This window comes from Triturus cristatus, chromosome 1_2 (genome assembly GCF_964204655.1).
Source record: "Triturus cristatus chromosome 1_2, aTriCri1.1, whole genome shotgun sequence".
Classification (NCBI taxonomy): Eukaryota; Metazoa; Chordata; class Amphibia; order Caudata; family Salamandridae; genus Triturus; species Triturus cristatus.
This window is the reverse complement of record NC_140580.1, coordinates 603,489,902-603,517,614: the sequence shown is the minus strand read 5'-3', so window position 1 is coordinate 603,517,614 and position 27,713 is coordinate 603,489,902. Positions and strand designations below refer to the sequence as shown.

General features: G+C 43.4%; 1 protein-coding gene across 2 annotated transcripts in view; it reads right to left on the bottom strand.

The window, feature by feature from the left end:
• Window positions 1-27,713, bottom strand: part of PCBD1 (pterin-4 alpha-carbinolamine dehydratase 1) — a 158,457-nt gene that overhangs the window by 77,896 nt on the left and 52,848 nt on the right. For both annotated transcript variants that reach the window (XM_085607123.1, XM_085607113.1), the window contains one exon: window positions 24,553-24,684. In XM_085607123.1, coding sequence (XP_085463249.1) covers window positions 24,553-24,684 — 132 coding nt within the window. The remainder of the gene's footprint in view (window positions 1-24,552; window positions 24,685-27,713) is intronic.

Sequence of the window (27,713 nt, the reverse complement as noted above, 5' to 3'; positions counted from 1 at the left end):
CGAAAATGCTTCTTTTAGAAAGTTGGGTCACATGACTGTGATTAGAGTACTGTGTGTGTATTCCTCCCAGACAGTGAAACAAAGGGGCTCTAGGTGTTGGCGGGGTGGGCTATCCTGCTAAGATTAGAGGGGCATAGCCTTTCCCTGCCCCACAAACATTTCAAAGTAGCTGCCTCAGCACACTCGCAAACAACTTCACACTAGTCACTTCACCCCAGACCCCGTTGAGCCTGGGTGGGGAGAGAGAGAGGAAATTCCTGAACCATCTGTGGGGGAAAAACTGCTGCTTGAGGACTGCCTTGCTGCTTGAACCCAGGACTACCAGTGTGACTCCAAGGGCTAGTTGGCTGGCCTCCTGGTCTGAGATGCAGGGACACAAATTGCCCTAACAACTTGAACCCTGTCAGAAGTGAGCCCCATACTCGGTAGTGGTGCTAAAGGTCCCCAAACAGCCAAAAACTCAAACTTGAGACTTCAAATATTTTCAGCCAAAAAGTGCTCCGAGAACAGACAAGAGACCTACATGCTTGCCAATCCGCCCAAGGTGCGTTGCTAGTTGGCCTGACTTTGCAATAGCTCCTGCTACCTTCTACTCCGCAGCAGAAAATCCGGTTTAGGGGCTCCTTGCAGAAGGGGTATACGGCATTGTGGAGCTCTTGTCAGCTACAGCCTGCAGCTTTGTCCAGTTGGAGATTTAGGACTTCCCCCAAAAAGTGAGAAAGTCCAAACGTAGAACACTTTAACACAATTTCATTCAGCTGCTCCCCAATGATAAGCCTACTTTTCTTTTTTTCTAAACTGGTGTGGGATTTTCCTTGTGTTGCTTATTGACTTTATTACTGTTTAAGTGCTGCATACATAGTTTACACATTGCCTCCAAGTTATACCGGACTGCTTTTGTGCCATGCTACTTGAGGGTTAGGCACAGGTAATTTACTGACTTCTTTGGTTCAGCCTAACCAACGATTGTGGTTGTTGCTTGGGGAGGGTTAATCCCTCTCTCCCCTCGACAATTACCAGATTTCCAAAATTTACTAAATTAATTCTCTTTGTCTCATCTGTAGTGGGCTACAAAATTAATACGGACAACACTGAAATACTCCCTTTAAATACATTCAGCAGCCAACATTCATTTAAATCGTCTGGTTTTATATGGAATTCTTTCAAAATTTAATATTTAGGTCTCTGATTCACTGACTTCATCAATGAAACAGTGTGCATCAAACTTAAGGACGTTCTATCCAAATTTAACATACTACTTTCTAGTTTGGAATCATTTGTTCTTATCCCGGTGGGGTTGTTTGGATTCTATTAACTTAATTATCTTAGTTAATTATCTCACCCATTATACTCTAAAGCATCACCTTGATACGAGTAAATATTCCTATTGTACATTTTAAAAAGATTGATTCACTTTTCTCTACTTTGCTGTGGAAGCAGAAGTAGTTTAGAATAGTTTTGTTCAAAAAGGCTAAATGGGAAGGAGGGGTTCTTTTCCTGATTTTAATCAATCTCACTAGGCCTTCTGTTTACATCATGCTTCTTTTTGGTGTAAAAAAATGCATTCTCTTTTTATCATTATGGCTTGATGTTGAGAAAAAATTTCACAAAATCTTGTAGAGAAAAAGGACTATTTCTTTTTCCTCACAGCCCTCTATTATTTGTCCCTCAGTGTATAAAAACAGGATCACTTTTGTCATTGAGTTTTCCTTCCGGAACAACTACTCGCAAGGCTTTGCTTAGAATGTCCTTATGGCATTATAAACTTAAACCACTTAATAACATACCACTTTATTAGAGGGCATGGAAAGAACAAAGTATTGTATGGGTTACAGAGTTATTTCAGGAATATGTTGGTCCTCATTTTCAGTTGACGTTTCGTTTGACGCACTAATTTGTTTCAGTCTATTGTTTTGGATGTTCTTTATCTTTTAGATGAATATTAGGTTTTAACCTCTACTACCATTGGTTTACCTCACATTTTAGTTTCATCCTAAGACCTCTTTTATTTATAAATGTCTTTCATCTTCTAGTTTATTAAGGCCCAAGTCTTAAAACTCAACTACTATGGAAGAATGCTTTTGATCTTGCTTGGCCAATCACATTCTGGGACAAGATCGGCTCAAAATTCATAAAACGTCTAGGACAGCCAATACATCTCAGACATGGTTTTATTTTTATCCATAAACCACTTTATATCACTCCCAGAAGGACTGCTAATTTTTCTCATGTTGTCAATAGTAATTGTTGGTCGAGTGATCAACCCAGTAGTGATTTATTGCTTATGTTATTTTGGTGTCCACATACTTTAGCCTTCAGGAATAAAGTGTGGAAAGAGATTAAGATAAGTTTCCACATTTCCTCCCTTTTTAGAATCACCAACATATTTCTTGGAAGTTTCAGTGAGGCTATGATACAAAAGTATCTCATAATAAATTGAGACATCTTTTGTTGGCTATTGAATTTCAACTAATAGCAATAACAGTGGAACCCACAAAAGCTCGATCTACTCTATGTTGATAGCAAACTGCACTAAGATTTACATTAAATATTGATAAAGAATTTCCAATTGATCGTTGTTAACAAGGAAGTATTTTAGCTACCAATAACAAATTATTTAAACAATGTCTGAAAGAATGTTTTACATACATCTGTTACATCAGAGAATCTTTTGCCACTTTTATTATATAATCCTCTTTTTTTGTCATGATTTGCTTTATGATGAAGTGCCTACTACAGCTGTGGCTTTGTCTCCAGACCCTCTATCAACCTTGGCTCCCGCTAAGATAGTAACAGAATCAGATCCAGGTACCAGTGAGGTCTTTACTAGATCCAAAAAAAATCATTAAAGGGTAGTCTGGCAAGATCGACATTACCTGCAAAACGAAGGGGAAGCGCCTTGACAAGACAAAATCAAAGGTCCAAATCTAAGCTGCAAGGAGCCAAATCGTCTATCCCTGAAATTATGGTTCCAGAATCTATACAAGGTCCTATAATGAAACCTACGCCTAGCAACAGCACCCACATACAGTTGGTAACTCTGACCGGTGGAAAAGAATTGAGACTTTGGTGACTGTTCTTTTGAAACCATTGGTATGTAAATTAGCAATAATGGAGGAAAAATTGTCTCAAATCGAAAGGTCCAGTAGCATAACACATACTTGTGGGGTATGCCGCTGTACCTGCTTAGACCAAGTACCAGCTGAGGCCACTAAGGCCCTAGTCCATTGGTGGTGGGAGGGTTTGCATCAGGGGTGCCATCTGCTGGGGGTCTTAACCCACGGGCAGATACCGGTGTCGAAACAGCAACCTATACCTCCCAAATCAACACAGGGGTATCAAGGTCTGAGGCTCGGATTGGGAACCCAGGCCTAAGGTCCTCTGGGAGAGGGGCGGTGGGATCAAATATGGTGTAGAGGGATGGCGGACAAAGGGTCACCAGGGAACATAGGGAGTATCAGCGATTGTGTGGGGAACCCATTGTAGCCGCTCCCAGTAGCCAAGACCTCCCAGTAATAGACCTTCCACCTGCATGCTGTCTTTTCTCAGTGTGTTCCAGGGCACAATAATGCACGTGACAAACCCACTGCGCAGTTAATTAACAAGGTGGCGCACTGGATGTGCAAGTATGCCAGGTTTAATATCTCAGAGTATCGGCACATTTTGATGGCAAGGAGGGTTTCATGGATTGGGAGGTCGTGGAATGCTTTTTCAGGAGATAGCGTGATTGTCACGCTTAGATTTCCCAAATTAGCTCACAAGATTCTTGCTCATTCGTCCAGTTCATTTGTAGCAGAGTCAAGCATTAAACCACTACCGTTGGGCTTCTTCTATAGGCCTCCACCTAGCTTTAATTCCACACAACATCATGACAGGCAGGGGGAGGGAATAACTTGGGGGTGGTAGGCCGGTCGTTCTAAGTAACTAATTTGCCCCATTGAGGGACTTGAATGATATTGGTTGACTATGACATGGGGAGGAGGAGGGCAGAGTCAATGATACTTCTCTGATTGATAGGGGCAATGTATGGAGGAGAGGAGCTCAACCAGGGGATAACATCTCAAATTACATATGAGTGTAGGGACTGTAGCAACCTTTTAGTTAGTTAACATAGAGATGGCTGTCACCATGTTTAGCAGTGCTCTGCGTGTGGACCCCAGGGCAGGGAGCATTGGGGGCGATATAAAAATAATGTCATGGAATATAGCAGGCCTGTCGAGTAAATTTGAGGACGAGCAAAGGCTTTGTATGTGAGGAAGTTTCAAATAATATGCCTGCAGGAGACAGGAAAAAAAAATTTAATTGAAGGATACAAATCCTTCTTTCACCCAGCAGTAAGGTCGTGCTCAGGACAATCAAGGAGGGGCCTGATTATGTTTGTAGATCTGAGAATTCAGGGCAGCTGGAAGACTCTGGCATGAGATTTGGACGTTGTCCTGGGTTTAAAATTCTCTAGTAACAGGTACAGGTTAGTTTTAATTAATTTTTATAATGCAAGGTCACAACTGCATGGCCTGAATAGTCTCCAAGAATTAAATACACGGATGGAGTACACACGAGAGGGTTGGCACAGTCACATAATTCTGGTGGGTGATTTTAATTGTCATCTGTGCCCAAGTTTGAGAGTGGCCCAGGGCGATTGGTCATCTTGCACTCTAAGAGAGGGACCACACATGGAGCATACACAGGAGGGGGGGGGAATTGAGCGACATATTAAATACCTATGGGTTAACCCATACAGTGGATCAGATTATCAGTCAGGGCAGTTCGGTTAATCCGACCTTTAAAGGGAGAGGATGTTCTTTGTTTATCAATTACATTTTTGTTTCCATCACCCTGTTAAGGTATATAACTTTTTTTAATATTCAATATAGTGGGTTTAGTGACCATAACCCTCTGATTTTAGTTGCTTGCGTCACAGCACGCTACAGTTCCACATAGATTAGCAGGGGGTATGACGATTGTGGCAAAGGATCAAGGTAGGAGGTTGCGTTGGGCCCAGATTGAACCCGGCGCTTTTCATTTTTCTCTGTTTAATAAAGCTAAGCAGGATATTTGGACGTGTCTAGATTTAGATGTGCAAGGGGTTGAATTATTAGATGCCTTTAGGAACGTTGCTCTGGTTGCGGATAGTCTGCTGAGAGCCCCTGTTCATCCGTCTAGTATGGGAGCCCCCAGATGGTTCGATAGCCAATGCTCACAGTCCTTAAGAAAGCTAAAAGCGGCTCTGAAGCAGACTCCGAGGGATAGGGAGTGGGTAGCAGTCTGTCGTATAAGCTATAAGCAAGCCGTCAAGGAGAGAAACGCTCAATTACAACAGAATGCATGGGAGGAGCTCACAGAGGCAGCTGAGATGAAGGACCACTCACTCCTGGAAAGTTATTAACAAACCTTGTTTCAATGACTCAAATTAACCTAGGTTAAGTAATAATATCCTACCAGAGCAATGGCAGCAGCATTTTCAGGGTCTGTATAATCAGCCCCATAGACCGGAAGATCCGCAGACCCCAACCCCAGTACATTATTTCCCCCTATTGTATTTCTTTTGGACGAGGTGAGATCCGGAATGAAGGGCCTCATGAGGAACAAGGTGCCCGGATCGGATGGAATTCCACAAGACCTCTTTTGTAGTAATATGGAGGTTTGGGCCCTGCTTTTAACCAGGGTACTAAATGCGGCAGTGAGCTCATTAATTCCAGCATCTTGGGCCACTGCCACGATTGTGCCTATTTTTAAGAAAGGGGATAGGGATAGTCCACACTGTTATTGCCCCATATCTCCTATTGATGTTTCAGTGAAGATTTTGGGGTAGGTACTTTTAAACAGGCGATGGAATGGGCAGATGATAATCAAATTATAACGGAGGCCCAATATGGGTTTTGCCCCGGGAAGTCCACTACGGATCAATGTCTTAATTTGTATCTAATCACCGCAAAATACACAGTAGCGAAATCAGGGTCGATGTATTTGGCATTTATGGAACTTACCGCAGCCTTTGACCGAGTGAATCGCTGCAAACTGTGGGCAATTTTGGGTGAGCTGGGGGTGGACCCTGGAATAATTCATATTTTAAGGTCACTATATTCCAACACCACGGCGGTAGTCAGATATACTCAGAAGGGGAAGGTAACAGAACATTTTAAGTGCTCAAGTGTCGTTAGACAGGGCTGCATATTAGCGCCGTTCCTGTTTACTTTATATATCAACGGTCTTGATTCCGCCCTGAGATCCTTACAAGCAGATACCCCGAAGATAGGTACAAGTGTAGTTCCGGTTCTGCTTTACGCAGATGATGCGGTACTCCTTGCCCGCACGCCAAAGGGTTTGCAGCTCTAAATAGATGGCTTTGTGACTTTTATGAACAATTTGGACATGTCACCCAACCTCACAAAATCATATTTTATGGAAATTGGGAAGAAGCCAAGCAAACGCTACAACTATACAGTAGGGACACATAATTTAGGGAAAGTGCCGGCCTTTGACTACTTGGGCATATTACTTGATGGACAATTGAATTTTAAATATCTATTAGAGGAGAAGTGTCTGGCCCCGAGTAGGTCAATCGGATCACTTGCTAGTTTTGCACAAAGATTAGGACGGTAGACCCCAGGTACGATTTTAAAGTTATATAATTCTATCTGTTGTTCTAAGGTTTTATTTGGAAGTGAGGTTTGGGGTTTTATTGAGGCTAACAAACTTCAAAGGGAATAGAATAAATATCTTATGCGTACGCTGAAAGTCCCTCAAAGCATCCCTGCACATATTGTTCACGAAGAACTGGGGCTCAAATGCATTTCTGATATGGTGGCAGTTAAGCCGCTAGTGTGTTGGGCAAAAGTTTGGTCAAACGAAGAAGTGGGTTTCAATAGGATGGTTATCCAGGACTGCCTCGCGCTTGATCACTGGCTTAAATTTCCCTGGTTAAAATAGGTGCAGGACTCTTTGTCTAGACTAGGGCGTACAGAATTGTTCATATAACCTGACAATGTGAGATCCCAGCATAAGGCACTCATTTAAGATCTGTACTTTAGGTATGTTACAGTGCAACGTGAGGCTATAGAACTCTCCAAGCCCACAGTGAGAGAACATGTATTAGTGAAATCAACGCAGGCGATAGAACCATACTTATTGCTCATAACCAGTTCACATGACAGATTTTGTTATTACGCGTTTTAGATTAAATTTAGTTCATTATTTATTGGCCGTTCCTGCGGGTTTTATATTAAATATAGAAGATAGACGATCCTGTGGCTGCGACAACAGGTCTCCACAGGATACCCTACATTTTGTCCTACTTTGCCAGTTTTATGCATATCCTAGAAACATTTTTTTGAAGGGCCTTTTAAAAAGAGTGAGATTTAGACACGTGTAGCCTTGTTGTTTTTAAAAAATTGTCAACAGCTGTTTTTACACTCTTCTGTATTTCCAATTTTTTAAGATCTGCTTTAAAGTTAAGATCCACGAGTGGTGTGTGAAACTGAGATGAATTGGTGCCATTTTTCACCGACATTTGCTGCTGTACATGTATTAGTTGAATATTTTAGTGTATATAGTGGGTTTTTGTCTTGTATGTGGTAAACTCTCCAGAGACTTTGTGATTTGATGTCGTATTTTAAAATATGTATCTTTTATGGTATTATTTTTATATGCCGAATAAAGATTATAATTATTATATAAGCCTCTTTTTTTAGTCATTATTTGCTTTGTGATTAACCTACTTTACTACAGCTCTAGCCTACTATTTGATATTACTTTTTCTAACTATTCTCCATTTAGGTCTTTGTAATTCTGTTTCTTCTAAATAGCTCTATATATATATATATATATATATATGTTTTATTTGATTTTTCGGTTTACTTTCTAGTAATAGAAAAAAGTATGGTCGCAGTTTTACAATTTCAATTTATTCTCTTCACATGTTGGGTTTTTTATTATAGCTGATATTTTATTTATATTGCATTTTATGCATCCAAATGATTCAATACTGTACTGCATTTCTGTACAATTAATTTTCCTTCTTGTACCTGGTGTATTTTGCTTTACTTGCTAATAAAGCTTTTTGTACTGAATAAAGAAGACACTGACAAAGAACATGGAAGCTGGAAGTTAAGAGGCGGGTAGTCTGGAAGTCTGGAACATGTGTGATGTCTCTATAATTTATGATTCACTATTGTGTGAACAACAGAAAACACACCTGGCTGGATATGGGTATCAATGTTTGTGCATAGATTTAGAAGCACAGTTCATTTATTATGACAAGGCACCAGCACACAAATGTTTAAAGTACATTCCCAGACTAGCATTAAAATGCATGTGTTTTTTTAAGCACTTACTTTTTGAGAACTTATTACACAGATGCATATATCTACTGCCCCACAGAAAACAAGTTGAGAGCTGACACAATCTAGTACAGAAACTCTGTTCCTGATGTTGAGGTCAAAACAGCCAGGGTCCATCATCCTACATCATCATCTCTTAGATGAGGGAACATTGCATCTAAACTATAACCTCCCCTCCATTATTCTGCAGAAGCTACAGTATCACAGTAAGGGCAACCGATTGGGCATCGGTGTCAATAATTGGACAAACCACAACATGTAGCAAAGGCTAGCATACCTCATCCAGATTAATCTATTAAACTATGTAGTTATTCTTGAATCCAGACTCTTTTCAATTTACGTTTTTGTTAGGCCTACTGTGACAGCGCAGCTGCATGCAAGGGTTTAATGTAATAACTTCGTTTCCTTCAATCTCTTTTGCAAAAATCACATCTCAAAAAGATATTTCACAAACATTTTTTTAATTTAGTATAATATTTTGACTAAAACATTTCATGAATTCCTATCCTGCTGTACCTTCTTTTATTTGTGTAGAAAATCAGTTTCTAGTAAGCTCTCTCTCCCGCTCTCCCTCCCCCGCCTCCCTCTCCCTCCCACTCTTTCTCTCCCCCTCTTTCCTCTCTCCCCCTATACCCTCTCTCTCCTCTCTCTCCCCCTCTCCTCTCTCTCCCTCTACCCCCTCTCTCTCCTCTCTCTCCCTCTACCCCCTCTCTCTCCTTTCTCTCCCACTACCCCCTCTCTCTCCCTCTACCCCTCTCTCTCCCCCTCACCCCCTCTCTCTCCCTCTACCCCCTCTCTCTTCCTTAGCCCCTCTCCCTCTACCCCCTCTCAAACCTCTCTCTCACGCTCTCCCTCTACCCCCTCTCCCCCTCTCCCCCTCCCCCCATTTGGCAACATCTTCTCCCTTTCAGTCCCTGATGCCAGCCTGTCTGCAAAAACAAATGAGCAGTCCCTCTTGCAAGCGACTACCATTTTGCCTTCAAAGTAGGCTGCCCTTTGAAGCTCGCCTTTTAGGCTCACACCTCTTCCAACGGTAATCTCATTTTGTTCCTTTCTGAGTGTAATTCAAACCTTCCCGAGGAGGGCAGAAAACTGTCGAAGTCAGTAACCATTTTTTTTGCTAAACGATGTGGATATGAAACTGCTTCTCTCTCCGCCAGTAAATAACTTATGATGAGCATGATTTGCTCTGGTTACCCTTATCTTCTTCCTTGATATGCAGTAGTATATTACATAAAACTTCTACCTCAAGCCATGCACGTCATGCCAGTGACCCTTTGTAACTGCTGAACTGCATAATCTTTCTGTGTCGTGCTTGAAGAAGAGCTATCCAGGGCACACCTGTCCTACTTGTGCACCATTGGGACTTCCTCTGGAACCACCAGGCTTCCTTGCAGGTTTGCACCAATCCCCAAAGAGAAGTTATATTTTTTTGTGAGGAACATGAATCAGAAGGCAACTATACAGTGGCTGACCCATCAGGATTTCCTACCAATGAGGAAGAATAGGCATCCCCCTCAGGGACTATTCCACCTCCCTTATGAAGATCACCCTCACTGGCCTTATGCCAGTGGCCCCAGTAACTTCAGAGAAGGTACAGGTAACCAGTTGAAAACCCATCCTCTGCCCTAATCTTTGATAATTTGTTCCTGCCAGAACCTATTGTCATATTGCAGGGAAAGGACATTAGGTACATAGATTTAGAAGACTATCAGTATCTAGACAAACTTCTGCACTAGATACTCCATTGCACGTTTGAGTTGTGTTCATTCAATATCCTTATCAGGATGCAGGTCCCCAGCTGCCACTACACCAAAAGGCTGAGGCAGTCTTTTTCACATTGCGGTATGGTAGGTCAATTGCACTGGGAGTTTGAGTCCATCTCCTTCACTGTGCATGGGGGATCTGATGTTATGACAACAGCAACATCAACACTGAGATGAACTCAACTCATCCTGTCTCTGTCACATGTCTTTTTAGAATTTAGTCCCCAGAGGATTCTTCAGTAGCTCTCCCTACTTCAGGAATTGAGGACTCCAAGGTAGACGGCTCAGATTGATTGGATTGATTGACTTGGAATTTACTCAGACCTCCCAATCCATTGTGGAACTGTTATATGACTTTCCCGATTGCTATCCTTAATATTTTTATACTCCAGACCCAGTTAGACCCTAGGAAGTCACCTTTGCCTCCAAATCTTGTGCAGTTCCAGATTCCGCTAGTGTAGCTCTGGAAGGTACTATTGTCTCTAGTACAGCTTTTAGAACAGGGACAAGAATATGGCACCAGTTTCCCAACCCAATAGGCACTACTGAAACAGTTCTCAGTACAAGCCCGAACTTTGGTCTCAGGAACATTTACTGTTCCTTCAGTGAGTGACTATTCCCCCAAGGAGGTGCCTTCCAGACTTCCTCTCAGCTGGAGAATGAACCTGGGAGAGCTGATCTTGCGACCATATCAGTTTCTGTTCCACACATAATATGTGGAGCAGAAGCTGCTTACTTTGAGAGCCCTCATTGGAGCAGCTGCCAGAATCATAAGCTCTGGTCTGTCTATTTATTGACATCAAGGCTCAAATACTTGGACCTCATGCCAGAGGGTAAGGAAAGTCATCAACGCACTCTTCAATGAGAAGACATTTGATCACTCCACAAATGAGGCCTAGGAGTTTTAGACTGGAATAATCAAGGCTAAATCACTTCGGCCATCTACAATGGTACCAAATAAGACCACCTCTGTTTTTAAGGTGGTAAAGGCCTTTCAGTCTTTTAAACCAAGTTTAAGTGTCTCCTCTTCCTTATGATGCAGGCATGTGATGATTAAACCCTTTAGGAAGGATAAGAATTACATATGGCTCAACGTAGAAATCGAACACTAACAGTACAGAACAGTGTAATTTGGTCTCAATACCATACCCTCAAGTCTTCACCAAGATCCTGGTGCTAGTGGTATCCTTATTGTACCATGAGATGTTCCACTGTTACCTCTAACAAGAGCAGTGCTTCATCTGAGTGACACCCAGGGAAAGCGCAGAGTCCACATAAGCCCTACCTCTAAACTCTTTATACAAGCTAGGCATCTCCGTGAACAACCCACAACCTTTCTGGTTCCTTCCAAAATTATTCAGATCATTGGACAGATTTTGGATTCAAGTCTAGCAAAGGTCTTCAATACTCCAGATATGACAGTGGTCACCAGTAAGTCACTTTTTGAGCAACTAGATCATGACTGCCAAGTATTTGTACTCCCATGCCACTATGCATGCAACTGCATCTGGTGGAGCACAGGGAAGAGCGGTGACGAGACTAGCTGAAGCTTGGAATGGTGTGTCGTAAGCTTTACTTATGCTCAGTATGTGTAGGCATCAGCCAACCAGCATCTTTCATACAAGCTGTGTGTCTCATATTTAAAAATAAAACAAACTGTAGCACTGTGTTGGTTTGCGGTCTAATCTACATGTAAATTATTTATTTTACTCTGTATTATATCTCCTTCTAAGATCACTGTTTGCCCAATCCAGGTGTTCACCCAGGTGTTCCCTCTTTTGAATTATATTCTTTCCACTACTCAGGTTCAAAGTTTGAGATTGATCAATGTCAGACACGTCTCCAGGTATGATGAATCACATTTGACATTCCGTTACTAAGCAATGACTTCTTATTTGCCTAATGATATCCTTTCCATTTCCTTGCAGAGAACAATTTTCCTCTTAAATGCTGATTTTAAATATTACTGGACAGCAGTTATAGGATAAACCATCTGATTCCAAATATCCTATCAGTAATTTCAATCTAGGTTTTTTTTCTTATATATTTACTTTGTTCAGATTTCTAGATAGACAAGCTAGTTTTATTTTAGATATGCAGAGTGCTGCCTACCTGGCAAACACAGCCACAAAGATTAAAACTCTTTGCACTATTCTTTTATTCTTTCAGCCATTAAGTTACCTTTTCTGCTGAGAAGAGGGTACCATGAGATCATCCTCTATACCAAGCCATCCAGGAATCGAAGACTATATTGCAATCCTCCCTGGATTCTGCAGTTCTTAAATTGCCCTCTGCCTGGCATGCCTCCCTCGGCAAAAGTCTATTTGGATTTTATGTATCCCAGGAGGTTGCTGCTTGGGTCACCAACTTCAATAAACCGGATACATTGCTTGAAATGTAAACACCTGTAGAATTCATTTCTAAGGGCAAAGAGGTGTCAGCCTTCAAGAAAGTAATTTGAACAAAGAAGATGCAGTATAACATCCTTAAGTATACCAGAGACCCCCTCTTGTATTGTGAAGGATGATCAGAAATAAGAGGATCAGTCCTTTAAGACCATACCAACAACTGATGATACTGGGGACCTCTTTCCAAATCAATGGTCCCTTTCTTAATCCGCTCTTCTGCCCTAGCCTCCATTAAGATCTTATTCAAATTAAAAATATGCCTCGTCAGAAGGCTCAAGATTCTCCACAGGGGCAGAATGTTGCTAATTCCCAATGCCGCCTCCCGGAGCTCACTGCATATAGCAGCTCCTCCAGGTCGGGGGAAAGGGCAGTTGGACAGAGAAGAGACACTCGTGCTGGACCTGATCTCCTTATTCTCCTTTCTTGGGTGGTAGCTGGAGTACCTAATGCACAGAGGGAGACAGCACTTAAACCATAACTCTATAACTGACTTCTACCTTTCTTCTTCCTCTTCTATCCCTCTCTTGCCATTCCCACCAGGTTCGGCGTGAGTAACTGCTCCTCTTCTGATGTTACGGGACTTAGCTGCTCAGGCTGGAGCATCTGCTATTTTCCTAATGCACATAGGAGAGAAAAGTCACTGTTAAACTCCCTTCCTAACCTTCTACCCTACTAATACATTTGGTTTGTCTTCATACCCTTGCTTCTTTGTACAGAGTCTTTTGATTAAGGTAAAATGTCAGATAGTAATTATTAGGTTTGCCTTCTTATCGCCAGTAGTTATACTGTTCTTGTATTCGCCTTATGAATGTTGACCACTGGATTAGTTCATCGTTTTAAAGAGAATCTTTTATGCTCAGCTCTATTGGATACGCGCAAAAAGGAAACTAGGTAAGGATAGAAGGTGGGAGGGCAGAATAGGGAAGCACGCATGAAGGAGGGATTGGGGAGACTGAGCAAAAGTGGTCGAAGGCGCCTTGAATACCTTCTTTCTTCTCAGTGAAGTCTTGGAAAGTAAAGTTTACACGCTTACTTGTCTTTAGTCTTCTAGGTTATAACCCACTTGCTCACCCAAGCTCCACGGTAAGCCTACCGGAGCGAGGAACAGCAGGTTGCCTCTGAAGTTCTTGGATATGGTTAGCGCTTTAAGTTTCTAAGGTGAAAACGGCTGCTCGAAACTGTGGACACGGCTCTTTTCGTACACCCAACTATAGTTTTCACTTCGTGAAGTGACTGATAGACTTTGACAGGCGCTACAGGTTTATCGAATTGTAGCGCGACTTCAGGAAAAACATCCTCTCTCGTCAGGATTCAAATTGAAGTGCGCAATAGAACGCGCTCGCGCTAATGAAGAAATCTCACATCGCACGAGATCTGCTAAGGACTGGTGCGAGTACATCATGAGAGTGGAGAAACAGAGCGACCGTCTTAAAAGGGTCAATACTGCCTCAAACATTAACCCAGCAGTTGCAACAAGATGGTTTCACAATGACTGCGTTTTCCAACTTGATTATTCACCATAGAAATGACGTTTACGGGGTTCCTGACACCTCTCACCATCCCATTGAGCTATTTGAGTTTGTTGTTTATATGCATATAGCATTTCATGCACTTCCTTGTTACTCTTGAATTGCTTTCTTTTTCTGAGAGAGACTTCTAAACGCCGATGCCTCACCGCGAATATGCCCCAGGCACCAGACTACATCTGGAAAACCTTGAGCAGTAATTCTGTGCGTCGGTAGGTAGTATCGGCAGCTCTGCATTGAAGTTGTTCGCATCAGAAGTAATGTGCGCGGTGCCTATATAGGTGTCCCCCCCCCCTTTCTGCCCCAAAAGCATGGATCTGGAGCACTACTTCTTTTAGTTTTTTGACCGTTTTGTTGACCTTTAAGCTATTGCTTCCAGTGTGCAAGGGATATGTCCTCTAATAAACCTATTGGTTTAAAAACCCTGTAGGGTTTGTCAGACAGATGCCAGTGTCTGATCCCCACTTGGTCAGTCTTTTAGGTTGGACCACTACTTCAGGGTCTGCGCAAACTGCCAGTTGATGCAACTGAAGTGATCTGGGAGCAAGCGATGAAGCTGCTAGGGGCGTAGCAAAAGGCAGCTTCACATCATTTCCAGTCCCCTTCCCGAGGGAACTCCCCGGTCCGGTTGTGAAGCCTGTGTCGCAATCGGTCATCTTCAAATTTGAAGTTGTTGTGTAAGTGACAGAAGCACAAAAAGAAGAGGTTGAAGCATTTATCCTCTTCCCTTCTCGACCTTGTGCTTCTAAACGCAGTTCCCACATTCCTCCTGTGGAGTCGGAGTATGTGTCTGCTTGGCACTTCCCTGAATTCCCCGGAGTGACCTTTCCAACTTGGGGATCTCTATGCTGCCATGCACTGAAACTTTGGGCCATCGGGTCTCTCTGGGGCACATATGGGCCAAATGGAGCAGAGATGTGCCCCAGTTGGCAAACAACAGGCGGGCCTTTCCCCAAAACCAACTGGGCCCTCTGGATCCGTTCCTCAATCCGGACTGACTCTGGCCTTGCAGCCAGCACTCACACCATACCAAGCCCTATTGATGCCACTCCCAATAACACAGTCCCCACCCAACGATGAGGAACCCATTGTCCTGTCCAAATCTCAAACATCGCCACGATGTGGACACCTGCACCGAGCAGACCTTGGCATTCCGGCTCAGAGACGCTGCCTCGGACCATTGACAGACCCAATACAGACTTGGACTTTGAGGGTGGTGAGGACCTTGGCTTTAGGTTCCATTACCCAACGAATGACATGGCTGGCCAACGATGTATGCAACTGGTCTGAGGAGCTGAGAGATGCCAGTAGACTGGACATGTCTCCAGATATAGGCCTGGTGTCGCCGCCGGGACCTGCTATGGAGGAAGGAGCATCCTTCGCCATGGTGATGATGGTGGCGGAGGACTTAGACCTGTAGCTTCCCTTAGTCACAGTCAAAACCATCGTCTTGACAGGTCGTGCTTCAACTGGCAATATCCTCTGTAGAGCTTCTAATCCCCTTTAATGAAGCCCTCACTGACATGCTCCTGGGGCCCTGAGTCAAACTCTGAACAGGTGAACCCATGCACAAGATGACTGCCCAATCGCCACTGTCCCACACCAGGGAACCCAGCTTTCCTCATCCAGCACCCAACACTGATGGCCTGGTGGTGCAGGCCTTGGCCTTGGACATCAAAGTCAAACCTAGTGCATTCCCTACTACTCCATCAGACCGGGAATCCCAAAGGCTTGACACTTTCAGGAAGCAAACTTTATTTTCTACTCGTCTAGCATAGTGGTCGGTGAACACTGCATGTCTCTTGGACTAGTACTCTCACTCCTTGTGGGACTCTGCTGCCCATGGTCCTAAAGGATGCCTGGGCCATATTGAGCCAGGCCATACTTGATGGCCTGGATGTGGTAAAGTCCATAATCAAGTGTGGATAGAACACCACTGGTACTCTGGGCAGGGCCATAGCTTTCACAGTGGCACTCTGCCGCCATGCCTGGTTGAGATCAACTGGCTTAACAGGGGATGTCCAGTCAGCACTAATGTACATGCCTTTTGAAGGTTCCTGCTTGTACAGCGACAAGGCAGATTAATTGCATGAGCATATCAAGTAAATTCTGGTGACTGTCAGGTCTTTTGGACCCTTCCTGGTGCCGCACCAACCGCACTCCTCATTGTGCCTATTCCGTGGCTATAGTAGGGACTCCCAACTACGTTCAGAATATCAACTGTATCATCAAGGCCACACAGCCTTTTCATAGCTGTGAACTCAGTTTCCACAGAGGCCGTGGGACTCAAAGCCATGTTACTGTCCACTTGTCCCACCCCTCTGGCTGCTGCAGTCTCAAAGCCCCTTTAGGGTGCCCTTAACAAAGTACAGTCACCCTGATGGTGGGAGGATCAGGCACCACCTACTCAATTGGCAGAAGATAACAGACAAGTGTGTGCTTCAAATTGTTCAACAGAGTTAAGCTCTGCTATTTCTAGAAACCCCACCAGCTTTGCCACCATCCTCGGATGAAAGCAAAAGGAACAATTGATGGACGGAATGCTCAATGCAAATATTCACCCCCAGGGTTTAATCCATCGTTCTTTTGCTCTCCATGCCACCCCAGTCTTTTGCTTTTGTCACCCTAAGTTGGAAGGGTATGCCTAGACGTGGGTCCTGTGCTCACTGCACCACTGTTTTCAAGCTAGCCTGGCTGATGAGGAGTGATGCCTCGAAACCGGCCCCAAGATGCTTGTTTTCGGTCGATGCATGACCTGCCTTGGCTGGACTGGTCCCTTGAGGAACAGGGTCAAGACTCATTTGTATATATCTGGGTCCAAACTGGGGCAGCATGGTGAGCAAAGAAATGATGGATTAAACCCAGATCTTTGTGACTGGGGGTGAATGTAAGTATTGTTCCGCATTTAGTCCATCATTAGTTGCTTTTGCTTTTACGGTCCTCGGATCGGCAGACAGAGGACCACTTCTACTTGCTATGCCAAGAGGTGCAAGCTCCTTCAGGTAAAGGAGCCATAGAGAGGGCACCAGCATAATATATAGGTTGTGTTTGCTATTCATGATACTTTCTGGTGCTGAAAAAGATCGGAGGCTTCCATCCTATCCTAGATCTTCACCCTCTTAATGCCTTCCTACGAAAAGAGAAATTCAAAATGCTGATCCTCTCCCATGTCTTGTCGGCCTCTGATTCCAGAGCCTGGATGGTCAGCATTTGATCTACAGGATCCATATTTACACATTCTAATCCTGCAGGCCCACAGGTGTTACCTGCGGTTCATGGTGGCCCAAGAACATTTCCAGTTTGCTGTGTTCTCCTTTGGCCTAACCACTGCCCCTCAGGTGTTCATAAATGTGATGGTGGTGGTTGCTACACATCTTCGAAGGTTAGGGGTTCCAGTGTCCCCCTACCTTGAGGACTGACTTTTAAAGGGTGTATCGCCACAGACATCACCCACCTCCAGACTATGGCAAACCACCAGCATTCACTAGGGTTCACTATCAACGTGCCAGTGTCACACCTGACTCGCCCTTTCATCAGAGCCATTTTGGACACAATGTAGTTTGGTGCTTACCCTCCGGAGAGGAGAGTCCAGGACATCTGGATTATTATCCCAATGTTTCAGCCTCAGTCCTGGATCTCAATGAGGCTGACCCAGATGTTGCTGGGTCAGATGATGAATCAGATAGCCTCCTGCATCCTGCTAGTGAACTATGCCAGGTGGCACATGCAGGCTCTGAGGTGGGGCATGAAGTCCCAGTGAGCACTGCACCAGGAGAATCTACCCAAATTGGTATGGATTTTGGAGGAGACTAAAAAACAGGCAGTGATGGGTGCTGGACTGTGATGGGGTCAGCAGCAGAACCTTCTCCCTTCCCCACCCAGAATTGACAGTGGTGACTGATGAATCACTTCTGGGATGAGCCGGCCATCTGTGAGAGGTGGTGATCAAACAACTCTTGTCTATGCAGAAGAATGGCTCTATATCAACCTTCAGAAGCAGAGGGCCATTCGCTTGATGCTGAAAGCTTTTCTACCATCCTTCAAAGGGAGATTAGCCCAGGTGTTCATAGATAACATTGCCATCCATGATACTGCAACAAGCATGGCGGAGTGGGGTTGGGGACTCTGTGCCAGAGCGCCCTGGGCTTCTGGACATTGCTGGAATGCCAAGACGTTGTCCTGGCGTTATACTACCTGGCAGGATCGCTGAATGCGTGGGTGGAAAAACTCTACTGTTGACACCTTGCTGAACACGAATGGTGTCTGCATCCCGAGGTGGGGCCAGAACTCTTCCAAGAATGGGGAGAACCATGGAGTGATCTATTCACCACCTCCGAGACTGTACAATGTCGGCATTCTGCACATTGCAGATTCCAAAGCAGCTCTTTCTCTGAGATGCATTCTGTTTGGAATGGAACTCGGTACTCCTGTTTGTCTTTCCGCTGAAACCATTCCTGTCCAAGGTTCAAGAGATCAGACCCGACCTGGCCCAAGTCATCCTATTGGCTCCATGCTAGGCACAGAGGGTATCTTATCTCAAACTACTAGGCATGAGCTTTTGTCCTCCGATCATGCTGCCCTTCTGGGAGGATCTCCTGTTGTAACAGCAGGGGAGAGTTCTTCACCCCAAACTTCGCACTCTCCACGTTCATGCTTGGAGATTGTGGGGTGACACATGAGTGTTTTCAACCTTCCTTACAAGATCTGTGATGTTATTCTGGAAGCCAGGCATCCATCAACAAAAACTGCAAATGCCTGTCGTTGGGACAAGTTTGTGGCTTGGCGCTCTTCACGACCAATTGATTCTGTCAGAGGTGCGATTTTTGTTTTCTTTAGCTCAGCAGGGGCTGGTTCTGGGCATGGTTTAAAGTTACCTTTCTGCCATTTTGGCTTTTTTATGATTGTTGGATCAGCCCTCTCATTGTGACAACTTCTCTTAAGTGCTTACTGCACCTGTTCCCACCAGCCCCTTTTGTTATGCCTCAACGGGTCTTTAATTTGGTCTTAACATTTAGGTGTTCTCCATTCGAACCCATGCATAGCATTCCTCCGAGACTTCTGAGGCATAAAAGTCTTCTTGGTGGTAATTACATCGGGCAGGAGGGTGAGCGATTTCCCTCGTGCATCAGCTTCGACAGAGACAAACAGTTTTTTTGTACTGAAACACCATACTGCTGTTATTTTTTGCTCCACCCCATCCTTCCAAGGAAGAGGAGAGACTGCATTGTTTGGACCCAAAATGTCCCCTCTCGTTTATCATGGAAAGCACCACAGAACACTGGGAGGACAATCAGCTCTTCATTGGGTTCGCTAGAGCGAGGTGGTGCAGATACAGACTCTCGATAAACTGTACTCTGCATTAAAATATGATATGCACTAGCTAAGAATCAACATCCTGAAAGCTTGCGGGCTCATTCTGCCAAAGCCAACGCAGCTACTAGGGAATCAGCATCCAGAGTGCCTGTCCTGAACATTTGCCAGCAGGGCCGGACTGGGGACCAAAAGCGGCCCTGACAAAGTGCTCGGCCGCCCCCCCCCCGTGCCAGGGGGGGGGGGGGCTATGCTGCAAAAATGGCCCTGTAACAAAAACGGCCCTCAGGGGCCCAAAACCAGCTCATACCCGTACGGCGCACCAGGGGACTGCCCGGTGCCCGCTACGGCCAGTCCGGCCCTGTCTGCCAGGCTGCTACAAGGGCATCATTCTACCCATTCACTAAACACTACTGCCTGAACAGTCAGTTCTGTCAAGATGGGCATTTTGGTTTTCTGGGATTTTTTGGTTAGAGCCAGTTCGAAGACCCACCTCAAAGGGAGGTGTCAATGTGGTATATGTTCTAAGGTGAGGAATATGCAGTTAAAAGAAGAACAAGTTATTTACCTTTGGTAACACTTTTTGGTAGGGATTATTTAACCGCAAATTCCTCACCAGCCCTCCCATTCTGGAAACTGGACTCTTCACCTAAATATGCTGTTAGACTCTGCACACTGGTCAACAATAATTCTGACATGGCTTTGTGTTTTTGGCACAGAAACAGTCACTAAAGAAACAGAAGTCAACGCCCTTGGTTGGCCACCATAAAAGGAATCTTGCATGTCGCGTCCGATGTGGACGACATCGATGCAGAGCCGCCAGCATCATCCACGGTGCATAGAGATGCATCTCAAAACTTTCCAGATCCAGTCTGATGCCTGGGGAATATCCTATGGTGCAGAATATGCGAATAGATAGAGACTCTACTATAAAAAGCATTGCCAAAGGTAAGTAAGTTGTTTGTAAATACATGGACTTCCTTTCTTCTAACGCTTGTCCACTGTGGTGTATATTTCCTCTCAATTTTGGTCTCGATGGGATTCTGTGTGTTGTTTGCAGGAGAATAAGGTGGCTGTCACTCGGGAGCAGGCAATTCAAAATGCCATTTTTATCTTCATGATGGGGGGGCTCATATTTAAAGTGGAGTGCGTGTATTCTAGTGGGTATCTGATAAACTAATACATAACTAATAAAGTTACATTACCAAAAGAAGATTTGCATCACATTATTACATGAAGTATGATTTACCTAGTGGAAAATCTACATTGATAAATTGTAGGCATTGGAGTAGATCAGGATATTGACAACTATCACAAATGTCCAGGACTATCCCAAAGAAACCGGGAATTTGCTCCTAACATGAGCATAATGCTATGAGGCCAGATTTGTGACTTTAAATTTGATTTGAAGGCTTGGTGAATCAGGCCCCTAGGATATATGTTTACACCTATCCCGAGGGTAGGAATTTCTACTCTTTTGTTTTGTTTGTTTGGAGTCCTCCCATAGTGGACATATCACTCAGTGGCAATTCAGAGCACTGCTTTTTGGCAAACAGATAGTGAGAGATACCATTACTAGGACCAATAAATCTTACCTTGTAGACAACTGACCATCAAATGTCATATTACCATGACTGCACAGGACAGAGCTGACAAAGCTATGAAAACAAATTGGTGTGGGCACTCATTCTTCCCATATTTATATTCATATGTGTATGCAGGATTAATGCAAGGAGTTTAATGCCCGTTGGCTCTGTTCTGTTTTAGATTAAGCTCTATATTACTTTGGTCTTTCACCAACTGCATCTTGGTTTTGGACTGGTCGTTGGCGTTAAGCTTTATCTAGGAGTAGATCAGTGAATACATGCCGAACTGTCAGCATAAGCAATACATATTGCATTCTTTTAAATTAAATTACATTTCTGGAGAACTCATAAAACTTTTTAAATTACAATGGAAAAGATGCATTAACAAGCTCGGCTTTGATGCATGTCTGAGCATTCACTAATTTTCATAGATGGGAAATACATATTTTGTTCATTACCATGACATTTTGCCCAGTTCTAGTAATGGCCTAATGGAAATTGATTCTGGCCGACCGTCAAAGGCTGTACCTGTTAAAAATTAACAACTAAAGCGAATCTATACATGAGTCGATTTGCCAATAATGCTCTGGCCTCCAAGTACGTACACACAGGGAAGTCTGCAAATAAGCAGGAGTCACCTTCTGCCAAGTGTTTGCTGTCTTTAGGCAAATGTCTGGTATCTCCGATGTACCACGATTATTCTTGGATGTATGCCATACTAAAGCCCGGTGTAAATTTACTCTTGTATTCTCTACCGTTTAATGTGGATCAATGTTCCCAAATTTGCTAAAAATGAAGAATTCCTTCTTGGAATCCAGCAGTGGTAATTAAATACTTATTTTAAATTAGAAGAAGATTAATCATAACTGAGAATTTCCATGGAAAGATAATTAAATGCTGATGGCGAGGAGTGGGTGGAGAATGTATGTGATAAATCAGTCCCAGGGAGCACTTTATTAAATCGTGAGCACGCACACACATTTCGAAGGAGTGAGGACCGACTAACGCTTCGGCACAACAGTAGCATTTTTAAATGTAGCTCTGGCTTGAAGGTAATAGACCGTGAGGCTGTATTAGGGCAAGCAGTGGAACAATTCCGACTAAAATTAAAGAAAACAAGCATTAAAAATGCAATAGGTCTCGCCTTTCATTAAGTGAAAGCCATTTGCTTTGCTATACAATACCATTAGCAAAGCAAATGGCTTTAACGTAATCAAACGCGAGACCCATTGAATTTTCAATGCTTGTTCCAGACTGTATCTCCAGCCGCTGTTCAGAACGCCCTTTCTCGAGACTGCAAAAACCCTGTGGTAGGGTTCTCCATACCCTGTGTGTAGTTTAATGTGTGACCGCTGACCACTTCTCTATTTTTCAGTGCCCAGTCTCCCTATGCGCCGGGTACCCTTGACTTGTAGAGACCTGTTCAAAAAGCCAGCTTGTTGCCTACTTTCTCAACGCTAGTAATGGAGGGTAGGGGTAGCTATTTCGTTTTCAAATTTAAATAATAATATTCATCTTGATTTGCTGATTACCTTGCTCCCAGTATTTCTCTCTGATTACCTTAGTCTCATTTGTTTTGGCAGAAAACCTTTTGAGTGCTCCCATGCAATAGTGCATGATATATCCTGTGTGCTGCACATTTGCTTACAGTCCCATTGCAACCCTTTGATGCATAAGAACTTCGGGTCATAAGAGACCATACTTGTTTTCAAGCAGAAACCTTGACGTGTCTTGTGTAGTGATCAACAGCAGGGGTGTCCGATGGGCAGGGTACTAAGGTGTTCTTCGCCCGTAAAAGAGTTTAAAGACGAACTTCAGCATCCTATTTGTAAACCTCCATCACCTAGGAGAACAAATGCTGTCCTGGATGGCCTGTGACTGGGGTTGCTGTTGCTCTTTTGGGTGTATTGCTACTCGTTTGTCTTCTTGCTGCTTGCTACCTGTTGAATACCGAGTGAGCAGCAGGCTAGATTGGGTGACACTTTAACACTAAGCGCTGCGCTCAGTGTTAACGTAAAAAAAAAAAAAAAAAAAACACAGAGCGCTGTGTCCCTGAAGTGGATGCTGTGAAAATATAAATAAATAAAAAAGTGTCCGTAGCGGGCGCCGGGCTCGTTAAAGAAATAAAGAAAAGAAAAAACATACAATTTAAAGGGTTTAGCGCTGCAGCATCGCGCTTTGTGGATAAATGAGAAAAAGAAAGTGCCTATCAACTAATGTGAAGGAAAGAGTCTAACGCCGAAAGTAAAAGATCCAATCCCGGTGGGCGGGGCCAAAAGCGGACAGGGTGGCAACCAGGAGGGATTAAAATGCCTCAGGTGCAATCGTTACACTGTGTTTTGTATAATCGATGACGACAAACGACGCGCACAAATGAAAATTGCAGGCGGAGCAGAGACACGACTTCTGGAACTGTATTGATTCCAAGAAGCCCTCGCATGGCGAGAGCAGTGCATGCGCGCTGCTAATGCTAGGCGAGACCTAACAAAAACCTCATTACATGCTGAGAGGAGTATATACCAATGCAAGATGCCGTCTGGCATTTAAACACTGCAAATAAAACAGCCTTCGCATAAAACGGAGTTATGAATTTCTGTGAATATAAAACAGCAACAGGTAACTTGATATCACGTGCATGTTGCTTGTGAGTGGTTACGGGGATTTCCAGATATTGTATGCAACTGACTTAGGTTCTGACATTGAAAGCACAGACGCCAATGACTTTATGCCTTAATAAACCATAGAGTACAATACAAAACGCTGGGGATTTTATTGCATATATACACAGAAGTAAAGATCTTTGCAAAAGTCAGAAATAAGCATTTTATAAAAAGGTAAATATCTTTGGTCGTACTCTCCACTAAACTTTCCATCACTAAAGACAGTGCAACTGACTTGTGAATGCAAAGTCTGAAATCGCAAACCCTTCTCTGCGGCCCGCAGTAAATTGAAAGGGACAGGCCTTGCAAATCACAAGGGAAGAGGGGTCTTTGGGAATGAAGAAAGGTTATCAACTGTCGTGAGACCGCACCAAGCATTCACACACTCTAATTCTGCATTAGACAGATATTGGAAGGTGCAGAAAGTCGTCCCTCCTCGATGTTACAATCACAATATTTCGCTTGTTGTGGCACTGTGAGCCTTTGCATTTTAGAAACAGGGAGTCACAATACCAGCACATTGCAATTTCGAATGATGAGGTGTAGGCATGAAGTCCCATGCAGGCCTCTTCACTGCATTCAAACGTTTTTCCAGGAGTTCCAAGCCGATTCCTGCCATATTATATTCATGTTGCAGGTGGTTTTGTGACAGGTAGTGAAAAGCCCTTTTTTGTTTTGAGGGTTAGAGCTGCCCTCCCACTGCCAAATGAAAGGTTGTTCACAATGCAATGCTGAAATTGTGTTCTAAACATTAGCTTATGATAATTCAGCTCTTTATCTGTAGGACTTCAAAAAAATTCAACAGATTTATAGTTGGAGGGGTATTCCAGATACAACTAAAGTGATCTCTAATTCCAATCGATTAATACAAATGCACAATTGCAAAACTGAGATCCCTCGATTTGTCTGGTATTGATCATTTACCACCTGCTAGCCATGTGGGACCAGTTTACATACCCGGTTGAAATCTTTGAAGTGGAATTCTTTGAAGATGGCATCTCTCCCATCAAGTTCATTCCATCCTACAGACCGGAGGGTTGGCAAAAGCTGCTCCCGTTCGTCTCCACTCAGCTGATGGGCTTTCCCAGCCTTTGATTGCAAAAAGAGGGGAAAAGATCTGGTGAACAAGATCGCTTGTAGAAATATCACATTAGGCCTGGGCAGGGACACCTCCATTTTAACACACATTTGCTTGCAAGCTTGTATGGATAATGTCCAATGAAATAACACTGCTTACATTTACACATCTAGGTAGGAGCATAACTATAATCTATGTAATAGCACTATCGTGGAATTATTTTCTTTACCATTCTGTGATGCCGATTACTCTTTTTTGTTCCTTTGTATTGATTATTGAAGCGCAGATATATTTTACACAAGAATCTTATTGCTTCTACAAATATTGAAATGCCAATTTGAGTATTTCTTATGTCTCCCTTTGGGCATGCATGAGTTACCAAATGAAAAGGTTCTAGATCGGTTTCCACGATTTCCTTGGGGAGTCCAGGTTGTCATGTTCTGAGGTTGCACATACCTCCCATTCCCTTACTAGGTTAGAGGTACAGATTGTGCACTGTGAGCTAGCCAGCACTCAGGCAAACATATCCTAATGGTGTGCGTGGACTCAGGCTCACGCAGTTTTGACGTTTAAGTTGTCCAACAAATGCACAATTTACTGACCCATACCACAATTGTGTTGCAATATTACATCACCATTTTGTTATAATACATTTTAACATCTTCTGGGCAAAGGATTCATGTCATTAGTATCAGTTTAACTCCTAAATACAGTAATCAGCAATTGGAGGTGACCTGCCACTGCACCACAAAGATCCTACCACTGCGCAGCAGCACGAGTGGCAGTGTTTAGGCAACTTTTAATCTATTTCAACTAGAAATAATATTTTTAGGTTAAAATCAGAAGGTGGATTATGAGCCAAATCTAAAGTTATGCTGAAAACTGCACTGTATTGTAAAATTCCAGTGCCGTTGCTCATGTAGGAACTTATTAAAAAACATCAGAAGTCCTTGTAGGCTTTGGCAATGGTAATGCAGGCTGACAAAATATACATACAAACAGACTTAATGAACATAGTGGCCTCATACATTTCAGGAATTAATATCAAACTCGAAAAACTTACCAACTTAATAGTAAAGGAGCAAGCAACCCACTCCCTAACACAAGCAATATGCCCATGTGGGCCGATCATTGACAAGCTAAATTGCCTTCCTGCAAATCTGGAAGAAATAATAAGTATTAAAAAAAATAAACTTGGCCAATATTTCAATGGCCAACAACTGCCAATCAGAAGCGGATAATGAAAATCAGGAAAAGAAATTACAAGAACCCCGTGATGAAGGAAACATGAGGCCAAGGAACCACAATGAACCTTATGTACCCACAGGAGGAGTAACAAATCCACTGAAGCAAAAACAATTGAACACGACAATCACGAACGATGATCACGCACCAACAACAGGTGTAATCACAAATGACCCAAAAATGGGAATGCAAACAAGGCACCAAAAAAAAAGTGAAAGGAAAGCGAGGAAAAACATAAGCCAAGTAACAATCCAACAAGGACCAAGAACATACCACATATTCAAAAAAATTCAAAATAACACGGCGAAATTTAGCTTGCTTAACGCCCAGGATGATGGTATAGTCGATAGTGTCCAACCGAGGGGGGTGCGGGAGAGTCAGACATAATAGAAAAATCGAGCACAAAACAGTCCCACACCACAATCTGTCAAAAAGAACACTGGACTGTACAACAACAACAGACACACAAACGATAATCACAAAGAGGCAACGAAAGAAACAGGACCATTACAAAACAAAAAGGAACTTAATAGTGGAACACAGACACGTCCAAAAATACATGGCATAACCTACAAAACAGTGACAACAGCCGTGGTACAGGTAATCGCCCCAGAAACCAGGAAGACACACTACTCAGAAATATCGGAGACAATCACACAAACCAAATCAAAGTGTGTGGAGCAAAAAAGCCAAGGACGACAGCTGCACTCAGTATGTCCAACCAATAAAATCTCCAATGCATAGTTTTAAGTGGATCGTTCAGGGTGAACAAGAATCAGATAAGGCAGAAGACCAGCAGGTCTGCCCATTCACCACACTAGGAGAGTACGGGAACAGATAAAGCACAAACAAATAGACCCATGCCTCAAACAAACTTTAGGGAGGTGGCACAAACTCGCGTAAAACACACTCGGTCAGAAAACGCTTGCCGCATGCACCTGATCAGGAACATCTCCTTACCCCACTATATAACTCACAAGGTCGAAATGATATTCTTAACAGGGGGAACATATTAAAATGGACTGCAGAAATTCCAGGATTTAAACATATAAAATCCATAGATCTGTTATCATTGGAATTCCTACCTAGTGAGGACTTCAAATGGCCTGAACTTACCTTACTCACATGGCAGCCCTAAGATATAGCACAACTTATATTCAACCACACGCAATATTTTGAAATCTGGGGTATACAAGTAACAAAATCAATAAAGGTCATCATCAAAAATCACAACCCCTAATAAAATTACCTGGAAAAATTCAGGTCTACTCGGTCCTGCAGAACGAGCAGGAAAGTAGCCCAAACTCAGCACTAAAGAAGAGCAACCTTGACACGCAAACTGACAAACACCAAACACAGTGGCGCTGGCTTGCCACCACACTAAACGTGCACAAGGTAGAATGACCCAGGGAGACTAAGGATAACAATGAGAGATGATCTACATCTCCTCTCATGGAACATAGCGGGGGCACAATAACTGCTAAAGGATGGAATACCACCCCAAGACTGGGAAGCATATGATATAATAGCACTTCTAGATACATGGGCCCTAGATAACCTGCCCTTGAAAGGTTTCATCCACTACTTCGTAGAAGCGGAAAAGAAAATTAGTGCTATGGCCATTCAAAAGTAGGACTGACTGGCTGGCTGTCTACGTGTCTATTTCACTCCGCATTAAATCTGAAAAACTCAAATCTCCAGACTCTGGCCTGCAATTAACCAAACTCACGCACAGCAGGAACCTCAAATGAAGGTCAGTATTACTGATCAGTGTCTACATACACCCAAGTTCCAA